The 14560-nt window shown below is 43.1% G+C and overlaps 1 protein-coding gene across 1 annotated transcript in view; it reads right to left on the bottom strand.

Annotated features, from left to right (window-relative positions):
- Window positions 1-1700, bottom strand: part of Pitpnb (phosphatidylinositol transfer protein beta) — a 53529-nt gene extending 51829 nt beyond the window's left edge. Inside the window, exon 1 of the mRNA XM_055605772.1 lies at window positions 1616-1700. Within this exon, the coding sequence (XP_055461747.1) occupies window positions 1616-1635 (20 nt within the window). The 5' untranslated portion in view covers window positions 1636-1700. The remainder of the gene's footprint in view (window positions 1-1615) is intronic.
- Between the last annotated feature and the right edge of the window lie 12860 nt (window positions 1701-14560).

Below are 14560 nucleotides of genomic sequence, written 5' to 3'. Positions count from 1 at the left end.
TGCCACTAGAATAATAAATTAGGTGGCGCTTGCACAATACATTGTTAAAATTACTTGGAAGAAAGTTTTCATGCAAGGTCAAGGTTCATTAATATGAATATTCCTTAAATGCAAATATTTGCTTTGTGCAGAATGGAAAAAAAAAAAAAAGCCCTCTTCAGGTTCCCTGTCTCTAAAAAAAAGTAAGTTTTTGGGTCAGAGATGGCCCCGAAGGCAAAAGTACTTGCCTCCAAGCACGACCTGAGTCCCAGGTGCAGGAGCCAAAAGGGAGCAGAGAATTTACTTCTGCAAGTTGTCCTTTGACCTCCAAAAGCACTCTGGCGTCTGTCTATACATGCATGCATACTTCCATACATATATACCCACACACACAAATATAATTTAAATTTTTTTCCAAATGGTAATCTGTCATCTAAATATTTGCTGAGGGGCTGGAGAAATGGTCCAGCGGCTAAGAGGATTTGCTACTCTTTCAGAGAAACTGAATTCAGTTTCCAGCATCTGCTCAGTGGTTAACTACCCTCTGCACAGGTGGTCCAGTGCCCTCTTCTTACCTCCAAGAGTACTGTATCCATGTGGTACACCCACACATGCAGGCAAACACTCATACACATAAAAAGACACACATATTAAAGAAAAACACCGCCAAATGTTTGCTGAGCATCTACTAAGGAGCAAAGACTGTACGGTGTGCAATGTAGACAGAACTCGCAGAAGGACAAACACAAACTCCCCAAGAACACACGTGTAAGCAAGCACCTGGAAGGTGAGTTACTGATTTGAGGAAAAAGCACTCGCGGCAGCAAAAAGTGAAGGAAACAGACCAGCCCTGAGTTAAGCCTATATGCGGCACCACAGAGGAACAGCAAGGGTCCTGTGATGCTGGAATGGGCAAGAAAAAAAATTTAGATAGGAGCGGTAAATAGAATCTGGGCAGTGTTAAGTAGAGGAACTGTTAGTGGCTTTTACACGGGTGACAATACAGACAAGGTGTCTAGACAGCTAAATCAAGGCCTTTTTTTTTTTCTTTTAAGAATTTGAAATGAAATTAGGGGTGGGGAAGAACAGCAACAACAAAATGGGTCACACTTGAAATCCCTAATTGCACAAGGGACACTGATTGAGGTATGACAGCCGAAACTCCCTGACACCACGGTTTCCTGTGATGTGCATGGCTCTAAAGAGTGGGGAAAGCCACAACTTTTCAACAAAATGACGGGGACAGTCCGATGCACCGGGGAAAGTCTTCATTTGCCACACCATGTGTTTAACGCCGCATCGTAACCTGGTGAAGCAGGTGGGGCCGGTGTCGCCCCATTTAGTGGCGAGGGACCTGAGATCGACCGCATGGAGAGGGTCTAACGTGAGGTGCCCTGGGCCTGCCCGCGTTCTGGCACAAACTTCTGGGAGATCGGTCCCCGAGCACCGCCGGCTCCCACGGGAACCCTGGCCGCACAGCCAAGCCCGGCGCTGACTACCGGCGGCACAGCCGCACCGGGCCTCGGGGCTCTGGGAAGGGGCCCGCAGCATCCCGGGAGCACACCCCACGCTGAGCCAACCGATCCTCCCTAGCCCGCGCCCCGGAGCCTCGCTCCGGCCCCACCGACCCACTCACAATTCCTTAATCAGCACCATCTTCCGGGAACCCCCTCACAGCTGCCGCCGCCAGCCGCCACCGCCGGGCCTCTCCACACGCATGCGTAGCCCCGCCTCCCAGTGGTCCGAGCCTCGGCTGCGCATGCGCGTCCGCACCCTTCCGCCGCGAGCCATTGCGTCAGCGCGCCTGGGGGCTAAGACCGCCTAGTCCACGCCCCACCCTCGGCACACGAGGCCTTCACTGCGGCTGCGTGGGCTCTTGGCGCGCGCGTGAGGTTTGGACCGCGCCTGCGTGCACTCAGCGAGCACTAGGGCTGCGTGCTCCCCGACGTCCTCCCGCCAGCTCCCTCAGGCCTCTGTGCAGCCAGCGTTTTCGAGTGAGTTCTCCAGTAGGGCCCCTAAATACCTTTGTGTTCGCACAGGTGTGGAAGCCGAGGACGGCAGTTTCTGGCGCCTCAGATTTTGCAGGAGCGCCTTCTAAGAACCCCATTACTGTTTTAACCCGGATGTGTTCGCCCCTTCTTCTAACTTAAACACTATTTTCTTTAACGTGTAGGCTGTGTTGCCTGCGTATATATATATCTGCCTCGTGTGCATGCCTACTGAAGCCAGACCTGGATCACGTGGAACTAGAGATAGACAGTTGTGAGCCACCATGTGGTGCTGGGAACCAGACCCGGGTCCTCTGCAAGAACAGCCAGTGTTCTTAACAGCTGCTCCCCTCTCCAAACATTTAATCCTCAATATTATGCAACTTTTGCAGAAGAGCGACCCAGTTGGGCTAGGCAAATTCTCATCAGTTTCATCACTGTATTTTCAGGGCATAGAGCTCACTACAGTAAGAATGAAAGCTAGATTTTACTAAGACTAACCAAAAGGTTCCTGAACCTACGGTGTGTGCATCCCAGGCTTTAAGCACTAACCCAGATCAAACTATTTTGAACAGTCACTTGAATACTGCTCTTGAACATTGCCTTTCCCTCTGCTTCCACCACTCGATGAGACTCATAACTCAGGATCCAAGGACTTTTGATGGGACTCCCAAGGAACTGGTGAACTGCAGAGATTATAGGCACAATTTCCTGCCAACGCAGATTTTAGTGTAGTACCATGCTTACTGTGTACTTTTTGTCCAACCATGTTTTTCCTGAATGATCTTGAGAATATTTTCATGAAAACCAGAAATAGTCCCAAGCATTCTTTTAATTTTTTTTTAATATCAGAGTGTAAGTCTGCATTTGAGAAATTGGTGTGGACTTTGGAGTAGAAGACCTGGGCCTGACTCCTGCTTCATTGACTTCAAGATACTTGAGTAAAGAATCCAAAGACTTAATTTACACAACCAGAAATAGGTGACTACTATCTCCAATAGATGTGCTTTAGAGACAGTCTTCAACAAACTTAGATGAAGCATCTGTATAACATTACATGGCAATAGATGATTTGTGAATGGGGACCATATGACAACTGATCAGCAACAGTAAATTAAAACAAAGCCGAAAGGGAGCTGAAGTGATAAGAGTGCTTACTGCTCACCCCGAAGACCACCACCATCGCCAGGCAGCTCACAACCACCTGTAACTCCAGTTCCAGAGGACCTGAAACCTCTGGCCTTTGAGGACACATGTGTGAAGGTACACATACAAGCATACACATTTTTTTCTTATTAAATTTCATTTTTATTTATCCTTTGAGAATTTCATACAACTCCTAAAATTGAAATATAATAACATCATTTCTTCCCTCTCCTACCCCTCCCATATCTGACCACATTCTTCCTCCCAAAGTCAAGGCCTACTTTAATCATTATTTTGAATATACATATGAACGGATGAGCATATAAATACAACTTGTAGCTGGGTGTGGTAGTAAATGCCTTTAATCACAGTTCTTGAGAGGCAAAGGCAAGTGGATCTCTGTAAGTTCCAGGCCAACATGGTCTACAAAGCAAGCTCCAGGACAGACAGGAATGTTATACAACGAAACCCTGTCTAGAAAAACCAAATAAGTAAATAAATAAATAAGTACTTACTCTACATACTTGTTAATTGATTCACTGTTGCCTATATGTAGGTGCTGTTTTTTAAACTCTATTTGGCGTCCCTAAAGCCCCTACCTCCCATCCCCCCCAACTTTATCTAGGTAAGAGGCAAAGAAGTTTGGGAGGGAAAGGGGATGTAGACTTCTTTAGACTTGGATCCCACGGATTAGGTTTGTCTGGTTCTTTGGGAAAATTCCAATCTCAATCGTGAGGACATCTAGCAGTCCAGCAATAGCAAATGGCCAACAACAGCAGTGGAACGAACAAGCAGCCTTCTTCCTCCTCTATCTCCTCGACATTCCCTCCCACCCCACCCCCTCGGCTCTCATATGTGTACCGTCCCAGAGTCCTCAGAATTCCACTAACTCCAGCTGCTAAAGGTCAGCCCCTCTCTGAGCCACACAAGGCAATTATCAGCTGTGGACAAACTAAAAGCAACTCCGTAGCCACATGTGGGATTAAAACAAAAACCATTTATATGACATAACTGAGTTTTTAAAGAAACCAAAACTTCCACTGTATTTGTATGTGTAAAGTTTCTATGGCTGACCACTCAGCATTAGATAACCAGTGGGGGATCATCCCTCGGGTGATCTCCACTTGTTTCTGTCTGGAGTGCACTTGTTAATTGAAATAGATCTCCGTATAGAGGTGGGGGGTAAGATTTTTCTCCATCTACTTCAGGATGTCAAATGATACTGGAATTGTTCCAGTTTTGTTTAGGTAGCCATGTTGAGATTTAAGAGAAGGCACAATCTCACAGCCAACTTCCTGGCTCTTAGCATCTCCCCACCACCTCTTCTATCATGTTCCCTGAGTGTTAAGTGCAAGAATTGTGTTGGAGATGTATCAGGTGGAGCTGGACACCATCCTGGTCAGTGTTCTCTGTATTTTGACCACTTGTGGCTTTCTGTAATGGTCTCTTGCTGCTGCAAAAAGGATCCTCTTTGATGAGAGGGATGAGATATATGTAAGTATAAAGGTAAGTATTTAGAATGTAGTTAGGTATTATGCTAGTTTGGTAAAGTGGAATTGTATGTAGAGGAATTTTAATTGAGCAACATGGCTACTCTAGCTGGAATGCAGACACGCCTTTAATCTGAGGAGACAGAGGCAAGCAGATCTCTGAGTTCAAGGCCAGCCTGGTACTGAGCAAGTTTCAAGTAAAGCTTATGTCCAGGCCTGTTGATACAAACCTTTACGCCCAGCACTAAGGAGGCAGAGGTATGCAGATCTCTTGAGTTCTAGTCAGTTTGGTTGAGTCAGTGAGCTGAAACACAGTGCAGTGGAGTTGAGTTCATGGCAGCTCAGTTTGTGGAATTCAGAGGCAGGTTGAAGAGAAAACAAGCTAGACACAGGTAAAAACAGAAGGAGCCAGAGAATGAGAAGGAGCCAGAAGATTAGAACAGATTGCTAAAGTTAGTTTGAGGCCAAGCAGAGCAATTCAGTCAGAGGCCAAGAGAGAAAGAAGCCCGTTTGAATCAGCTAGGAGAGGAGTTTGAACCAAACAGCTAGTTTGAACCAACCAGCCAGAGTTCAGAAAGAACTAAAAGGGTGAGCTTATTCAGCATTAAGTCTCAGAAGCTGAAAACATTCTAGGCTTAGATTAGATTGTATGGAGGCTAGAAGCTTCCAGGGTTAGGCCTAGGTTAACAGATAAAGGCAGTAAGCGTCCAATACAACAATTAAATCAGGTGAATAACAGTTGTTTTTACAGTTGTAGTTTCTCTTCCAAGATTCATGGCTTCACTAGCCACATGTTTCCAGTACCAGGCATGACTTCCCTCCTGTTAAATGGGCCTTTTGTCCAATCAGACAGCTGTTGATTATACAGCAGGTTACTGTATTTGTAAGGATTCTCTATAGTAACAAAACAGAGTGAATATATAAAATTATACATATATGTATATATAATTTATTAGAGTGCTTACTGTCTGTGGTCTGGTTAGTCCAACAATGGCTGTCTCCCAACAGAAAGCTCTCAGTAGTTGTTCAGACCATGAGGCTATGTGTCTCAGCTGGTCTTCAATATATGTTGGATGTTGGAATCCTGAAGTGGAAGGCTCAGATATTAATGAATTGAGAGCCAGGGCAAGTGGGCAAAAACGAAATCCTTCTTTTATATAGGCTGCCACCAGAAGTTATAGCCCAGATTTAAGGTAGGTGTTCCAACCACAAATGATCCAGTTAACTAAAATCCCTCACAGGTGTGCATAGTGATTTGGGTTCTTAGTTAATTCCAGCTGTAGTATGGTTGACAACCAAGAACAGCCATCACAAGTCCACCCTTTGTCAACTTGACATATAATCATGTCTCCTTATGCTGTGCTTAATTTCCAAATGAGAGCAAGCAGGTCATGCTTATGCCTAACACAATATAACTTATCTACATATAACCACAAGTGCATTATAGATTTTAGAGTTGTGTTCTTTGAGGGATGTTTTTTAGCATCTCCAATTTTTTTTAAGATTTAATTATTCATTTTTTAAATGTATATGAGTGCTCCATCTGCATGTACACTGTGTGGTTGCTGGGAATTGAATTCAAGACCTCTGGAAGAGCAGACAGTGTTCTTAACCGCTGTGCTATCTCTCCAGCCCTTGCATCTCAAATCTTAATCTGATAACTGAATGAAAAATAAATAAATAAAAAGGAAGAACATGATTTCTAGTTATGGTGGAGAAGGTTTATTGTAGTTAAAAGGAAAAGCATAGCAAGAGGCAGGGACATCTGAGAGAGTCCAGCATGAACACAACCCTGAGCTTGTCAGTGGGTGGTGGGGGAAGGGAGAGCCAGACCAAGATGTCAGGAGGGTAAAGGGTAGAGCAAAAAGGAGCTGGTAACCAAAATAGCTGAATTATATAGAAAAAGTCAGCCGGGGAAAAGGCAGCCCAGTCTCTGGGCTGGAGAAGTTTAGGGTAGGGAATAGGGTATGTCAGTCATACCGTGTAATAGTTAGGGACTGAAGGATGCTGGAAGAACCTGGCAGCCAGGTCTGCTCTGATGTGTTAAATAGGTTAAATAGTCAAGAGTTTGAGATTGACAATAACCACTCAATTAATGTTGCACTACATGAGGAAAGAGAACACAAATATCTGCACAAACACATTTAACAAAATATGACTGAAACACTCATGTCAATTATTAATCCTTGTTTCTGCAACTGGTCACATGGCTTAGATGACATTTATAACTACCTTCCCTTAATACCCATTCTGTATTTCTTCCATTCTCAGCAAGCACCTCAGCAGGTCTTGGTCATTCTTGAAGGGTCTGTGCCTTTGTCATCCTGTCTGGGTTGAGGTGTTGCAGTTCCTCATTGACTTTAATTACAGGACATGGTAGCACCAAGAGATGCCCTGTACCGTCTCCTGCAGTCCATACATAATCATTCTTATATTCATTGTAAAGAAGCAAACTACTTTTTATTTCATAATTTGGATTCCTTTTGTTAACTGTTATTCCTTTCTTAGCCTGTTGGATTAAGGGCATCAGGAACTCAACGTGGCCAGAGGAAGTCTGAGCTTCCAGCTCAGTGCAATGTTTGTTGTTTCTTCTGGAAGGAATGCTCCCACCTCTAGAACCAAAACTTGTAGGCCTGCAGAACTTAAGGTAGCAAGAACAGGAAGCAAAAATTTTTCTAGTGGATTATTAGGGATGATAGTGAGTAAAACCATCCACTTTTCTATCCCCAGATCCTGAACCATGAACCCTGGCTATGGAGGAAACTACTATTTATTGGACAACGAACCAAAGCTCTGATGCCTTCTGGAGAACCTTGTCCTAGCTGGCACTGTAGCTGTGTTTTTAAAAGGCCATTTCGTGATTTTTAAGGCCAACTGCTTCAGGGTGGTGGAGAACATGTAAGGCTAGTCATTTCGTCAGCATGGGCCCACTGTTAAACTTGTTTGGCACTGAAATGAGTTCCTTGGTCAGAAGTTGTGCTCTATGGAATGCCATAACGGTGGATAAGGCATTTTGTGATTTCATGAATGGTAGCGTTGGCAGAAGCATTATATGCAGGAAAGGCAAATCCATATTCAAAATGAAATCTACTCCAGAAAGGACAAAGCATTATCCTTTCCATGAGGAAATGGTTCAACCTGCCACCAGGTCACTGAGTAGTCATTCCAGGAAATGGCACCATATCTGGGGCTCAGTGTTGCTTTCTGCCATTGGCAGATCTGGCACTCAGCAGCAGCTGTAGCCAGGTCAGCCGTGGTGGGTGGAAGTCCATGTTGTTGAGTCCATAACCTACATCACTGCCACCATGACCACTTTGTTCAAAGGCCTGTTGGGCAATGATAGGGAAGTCTGGGGAAAGAGCTGACTGTCCACTGAGGTCATCTTGTCTATTATTGAACTCCTCCTCTACTGAAGTCACCTTTTGATGATCACAAGTACATGAAACACGAGTATCTTCACATCCTTTGCCCATTCAAAGAGGCCTGTTCACATACTTCCCTAGATGTTGTTCTCTCCAATTTTTCAATCATGTTATTTCTAAGTCCTCAACCATCCAGCCAATCCATAGGCTACAGCACAGGAATCAATAAACAATCACAGACCTGGCCATTTCTCCTTCCAAGCAAAATATATAACCGTGTGTACTGCCCAAAGTCTGGCCACTGTTAAGATTTTTCTTCACTGGCTTCTTTCAGGGTTGTCCCAGGGGTTGTAATGCTGCAGCTACCTGCTTGTAGGTGGTGCCTGCAAAAAGTGGAGAACTGTCAGTAAACCAGGCCCTTCTGTTTTCTTCCTCAGTCAGCTGATTGGAGTGCACACCCCATGAGGCTAAAGGTGCATGCTTGGCAGCAGACAGCATTATAATGGGAGTAGAAACCATAGGTAATTTAGGCAACTTCTTCATGTACCTTGCTTTTGCTTCCAGGGCCTGCTCAGGCATGACCACATACATATGACTTCCATTTGACAGTGGATTGCTGATGTGCACATCCTATTTTATGGCTCAGTGGGTCAGATAATACCTAGCTTGTGATGGGCAGCGTGGGTCACATGATAATTTGGTGGCCTATTGTCAGACATTCAGTTTCCACTAAGGCCAAGAGCCATCTCTCTAAGGGAGAATAGTTGTCTGCAGGATGGTAAATCCTTGCTCCAAAATCCAAAGGGTCTCCTCTGTAATTCACCTATAGGAACCTGCCAAAGGCTCTAAATAGCATCCCTGTCTGCTACTGACACTTCAAGTACTATCAGGTCTTCTGGATCATTCGATCAAAGTGATAGAGCAGCCTGGAGCTGTTGAAGAGCCTTCTGCTGTTCCATGCCCTACTACAAGCTAGCACCTTTCCTTGCCAATTGCTGGATGTGCTCAAGCTGACAACCAAGAACAGCCATCACAGTTACTGCCAAGATATTGCACCGTTAGAGATATCTTGCCATGTTGGTCACTGTTACAGCTCAAAGATACCAAATAGGTCTGTTGATTGTTTTCCTCCCTCAGCTGCTGGCATACCACATTTCACTGCTGTGAAAGCTAGAGGAAGCTTTCAGGTCAGCTCCAGCTCCAATATTTTGTTCAAAGTGCATGGTGTCTTCAGCAATAGAAGCTTACCTTCAACTTCTAGAGGCAATAGCAATAGAAAATTCAAAAGGTTTCTCATGACCAGTACTGGGGGTTTTATCAGATAGTCTATGGCTCTTGTGAGGAGTATTACCATACTGGAGTAATTTCATTAAAACCGCATGTGTGTATTTCATTTATTAAATGTAACAATTCTTTATGTCTTTTTAAAACATCCTTAGTGGGGTTTTACCCTTCCTCCTTCCCTTATCCTATATTGTCCATTGTCTGTCCTCAACTAAAGCCTTTTTTTTAATCCTTTCCTTTTTCATGTCACCTTTATTTCCCTCTTTAGAGCTCCCACCCTCTCCTGTGGCCCCTTTCACCTTCCTGGTCTGTGGTTACTCCAGGTTATTTGCTTATTTGAAGATGTGGATGTACAAACGACAGATGAGAGAAAAACGAGGCATTTGTCTTTCTGGTTCTAGGTTACTTAATATAATCTCTTCCAAGTCCATCTATTACCTGCAAATTTCATTATTTTACTTTATTTTTTACTGCTGAATATCATTTCACTGTGTATATAGCATATTTGCATCAACGTCAGCTGAAGGATGTTTAGGTTGTTTCAGTTTCCTGGCTATTGTGAATACGGCAGCAATGAACACGGCTGAGCAAGGATGTTGAGTCCTTTTGCTATATTTCAAGAAGTGGTCCAGCTGAGTCATATAATAGATTTGGTTAGTTTCTTCAGGTTTCCACACTGATTTTCAGAGAAGCTGCACCAGTTTGAATCCCCATCAACAGAGAATGAGAGTTCTCTTCTACAACCCACAGCTTTCTGCTTAAGTACTATAAACAGGATTAAATAAAGTCAACCATAGGTCAAGAGGTAGAGCAAACAACCAGCTGACAGGAAGTGAATATAGGATTATTAAGGAAAAAACATAGGAAGTCAAGAGGACAGATAAGGAAAGAAAGGAAGGGACATTCAGTTTGGAGGTTTTTTTGTGATGTTGTGGGAGAAGGCATTTCTTCTGGGACGTAGGTTGAGGAGGAAGATCAGCTGGGTTCTTTCTCTGCCTCTCTGAGAAAACAGGCTTTCACCCCAGCATCTGGATCCTGGGTCTTCATTGGTAAAATCAAATGATTGAGATTTTGTTAAGAGCAACAAGAGTCTTTTGGCTAATACCTCTCTTCACTCCAAAGTATTCCAAAGCTTCTAGTATTCTCTTTAGGGTTGGTTTTGTCGACATGAATTTTTTAGACCACGTATGTGTACCATGCACAGTTCTTTCTCTCTTCAGCTATAGCAGGTCGCTTTCCCTGGGTATAGTAGTCTATCATGGTCTTATAGAATCTGAAGCACATTGCCCCATGCTCTTCTAGCTTTCAAAGTTTCAATTGAGAAATCAGCTGTTATTTGGGTGGATTTTCCTTTACAAGTGAGGGTTTTTTGTTTTGTTTTGTTTTGTTTTGTTTTTCCTTGCGGCTTAAAATAGTCTTTTTTTTGTTCTGTATATTTAGTGTTTTCATTATGTTCTGCCACAAGTTTATTTTCTTGTCCTGTCTATTTGTTGTTCTGTGTGCTTCTTTTATCTGCTTGGCTATGTCTTGTCTTGGTTTGTGGAAATTTTTTCTACGATCTTGTTTAAGATCTATGTCTGTGCCATTGACTCGGGATTCTTCTCCCTCTCTATAATCAAAAATTTAGTCTTTTATGGTATCACACTGTTACTGTATATTCCTTTCATTTGTTTTTAATATTTTTCATATTTACTTTTGTGGTTCTAATTTCTATACTTTTATCTTTGAGACTTGTTATTCTGTCTCTGTTTGATTCCCAACCCATCCTGTCCTGTGCCATCCATCCTCCTTCCTTCCTTCTGGGTGTGTACCATAAAGTGTGTATGGAGGTCACAGGGCAACTGGCAGGAGTCAGTTCTCTTCTTCTATCATGTAAGTCCCAGGGATTGAACTCAGGTCAATAGGCTTGGTGGTAGGCACCTTTACCTACTGAGCCAAATCACCAGTCTGATCCATTCTACTTGTAAGACTTTCCCTTCCAAGTTTTCTGATTGGGCTATTAAGATTTTTCAGTTCCATCTTGTGAGTTCTTCTTAATGTTTCTCTATACTGAATTTGGCTTTGAGATTCTGGAGTGGTTTTGTCATTTTATTCAGCCATATGTTTGTGGTTTTTTGGATATCAATCAGGTGTTTATTCTTACATTCATTAAACTGTTTCTGTTTACTTTAAACTCCATATGTTCTTTGGTGTTCCTGATTGTTGGTTTAAGATCTGAGCTTCATCTAGGTAATTCTCATTGGAGAACATTTTTATATGGCTGGTAGATTTTGGGGGGAATTGGGCATATTTTTTGTGTGTTTGTAATGAGACATGAGCATATGGACTTCTTTCATTGGTTGTATGTCTGGCACACAGGATGTGCATCCTGGCCAAAGCCTGGAGGCTGGGAAGGCATAGATGGGATTTCTTAGACTGGGCTGGAAGACTGGATGTGGGACCTGGGCTTCATCTAAGGATTGGGGTGAGTGCAGGAATATTAAGGTTAAGGGAGAAGATGTACTAGGCTGGGTCACAGTACATGATATGTGCTGGCCAGGATGGGCCTAAAGGATTGATATGGTATGGGGGCAGGATAGGATAAGATCTGGAGGTCTATTCCTGTATTTTTTTTTAAATCTTAAAAGGAGCGTTAGCATTGTTCTCAGCCAGTGTTCTTTGTTCTGATAAGTGAGTGATAATGCATCTGTTGTATAGTGAGATGGCTCATTAAGTAAGAGTGCTTAGTGCTAAGCCTGATGACTGAGTTCAATCCTAGGACCCACAAGGTAGAAGGAGAGAACTGACTTATACAAGTTCTTCTTTGACCACCACATATGTGTAATGAGGATTTTGGAATTTTGGTTTCTTTGAAGAACACAGCAATATTCTTCAAAGAATATTTTTTTGTTTTAATCCCAGGTATGGGGATATGAAGCTGTATCATAGCAGCTGACTGTGATTTGCCTCGTGCTCCGGAAGAGGTGTAGTTTTTCCAGCTGTAGATAGTTTCTGTGACTGTCTGATGTTTGGAATTCTGGGAATTTTTCAGAGGATATATAAATGCTAGAGCCCTGCTAGGTGGATTGCTGGCTGGTGATTGGATGTTGTCGGTTGCAGTTTGTTAAGTAGTTGTGTGAAAAGAAACAACAACAAGAAGAAATTAGATAACCTGATGGCAAAGATCAAACTTGCCCCAAGGAGCTAATCAGCAGGAACTATTCTAATGATAACATTGCCCTTTCTCCTCTATCCTTTTTTTTTTTTTTTCTCTTCTTCTATCTAGTATTAAGAGGTTGAAAGGTTGGCAGGAAAGGGAGTGGAGAATGATAGAAGACAGAAAAAGCCACAAAGTAGACAAGTCTGGCTACACATGCACACCACACACACACACACACACACACACACACACACACACACACACACACACAAATAAAAGGAAAAACTTTAAAAGGCATCTGTTGGGCCAGTAAGATGTCCAGTAGATGAACAGTTAGTTAGTGCTAGCCTGATGACCCAAGTTCCTTCCCTGGAACCTGTGCAAAGGTAGAAGGAGAGAACTGCCTCCACAACATTGTCCTCTTGAGGCAGGATAGGAAGGGCAATTATGGGGATACAAGAGGATGAGGACCCTCATCATCCTGGGGTCTGACTGGAGAAGCAAGAACTGCAGCACAGTTGACAACATTTGCCAGGGAGCTGCTGACATAAAGCGAATACTCCTGTCATACACAGAGGTTGTATATTAAAGTAACAGTGACACAGGCATAAGAATTATGTGGCCTGGGGCAGGGACTGCTTCCTTTATGTAGAAAATGCTGAAACAGAAGTGATCACAGTAAAGATACCTTCTTGTACCACTGAGGGATAGCCTGATTCTTTTATATCATAACCCTACCAAGTGCCCCTCAGAAACTACCTTTAACTCCACCAGGACCCTGTCTATGACCCTGTTCTAGAAACAATGAGCCATGACTTGTCTTCAGGCACTCCATGCTCTTAGGGGCCTCACTTTGATTCAAACACATCTCTTAAGCCTATAGTACATAGCTATATAGTAGCTTCTGCCTCTGCATCACCAGCTTGCTTCCTGAAATCCTTTCTAGTGTGGAGGTTGTGGATCCTGGTTTGGCCTGAGTCAAGGTCACTAAAACTCTAGACCTCCTCAGGATGCTAAGGGTAACAGAGGGGAGCTGTGCCTCCTTAAACTGACATTCTGATTTCCACACATGTGCCATGGCACACCCCCATTGCTCTCCTAACAGCAACACAGCAATAATAACAAATACAATTTATAAAATAGGATGCATCTGTGTGTGCTCCTGTGTTGACATTGGCTGTAATAACTTACTTCCCCTACAGTTCGGATTACAGTTCTGTGTCACTACCAACATTTAGCATTGTCAGAGTGTGTGATTTTTTTATATTTTATTTTGGAGACAAGATCCCATGTAGCCCCTGGCTGGCCTTGAACTTCTGGCCTTCATGCTCCCACTCCGAAGTGCTGGGTCACTTATAGCCAGGTTTCTCTGCTTCTTCTGTTGGGCGTTTTGAATCATGCAGGAGCTGTTCCTGTAGAATGTTTACTAACATCTCACGTCTATGCACTGAGTAGTTCCCTTCGGTCCTGGAAATCTTAATTTTCTCCAAACAGAGTTCATTGTCACCTGGGTGACAAAATTGTTCCTAGGTGAGAACCACTAATGTATACTTACTAAAAAAAAAAAAAAAAAAAAAAAAAAAAAAAAAAAAAAAAAAAAAGGTTCCACTAACACTTTTTGAGTTTTTACTATATGTAGGAGAAGCCATCAGGTGTTTCACACAAAGAAGTCCTAACCCCTCAGTCATTACCGCAGATGAAGTAAGCTTTGTTATTGCTCCATCTTGTAATGTGTGGATGCTGCTGAATGATGAAATTGATACACAATGCAGCATATCAATTTAAATACATAGTTGGAAGATTTTTGTCAAATATCTCTATTAAACTTGCCTTTTCAAGATCTTCACATTGGGCTGGGCACAGTGGCCCACACCTTTAATCCCAGCACTTGGGAGGCAGAGGCAGGTGGATCTCTATGAGTTCAAGGCCAGCCTGGTCTACAAAGCAAGTCCTGGACAGCCAGGGCTCTGTTACACAGAGAAACCCTGTCTCAAAAAAAAAAAAAAATCTTCACATCATTGAATTACCTAAATGTGTCTGGCTTTACTCCACACATAACGGGGCACCACCCCTTAGTCATTCTGCAGGAAATATGGCACAGGCTATCCACCCATTTTTAGGTTTGTTTGCTTCCTTATTGAGTTATAAGAGGCTATTTATGTATATTCCAAA

This window comes from Psammomys obesus, unplaced genomic scaffold (assembly GCF_907164565.1).
Source record: "Psammomys obesus unplaced genomic scaffold, mPsaObe1.curated_primary_1811, whole genome shotgun sequence".
Classification (NCBI taxonomy): Eukaryota; Metazoa; Chordata; class Mammalia; order Rodentia; family Muridae; genus Psammomys; species Psammomys obesus.
Note: the sequence above shows the minus strand (reverse complement) of the source record. Positions and strands in the feature narration are given on the sequence as shown.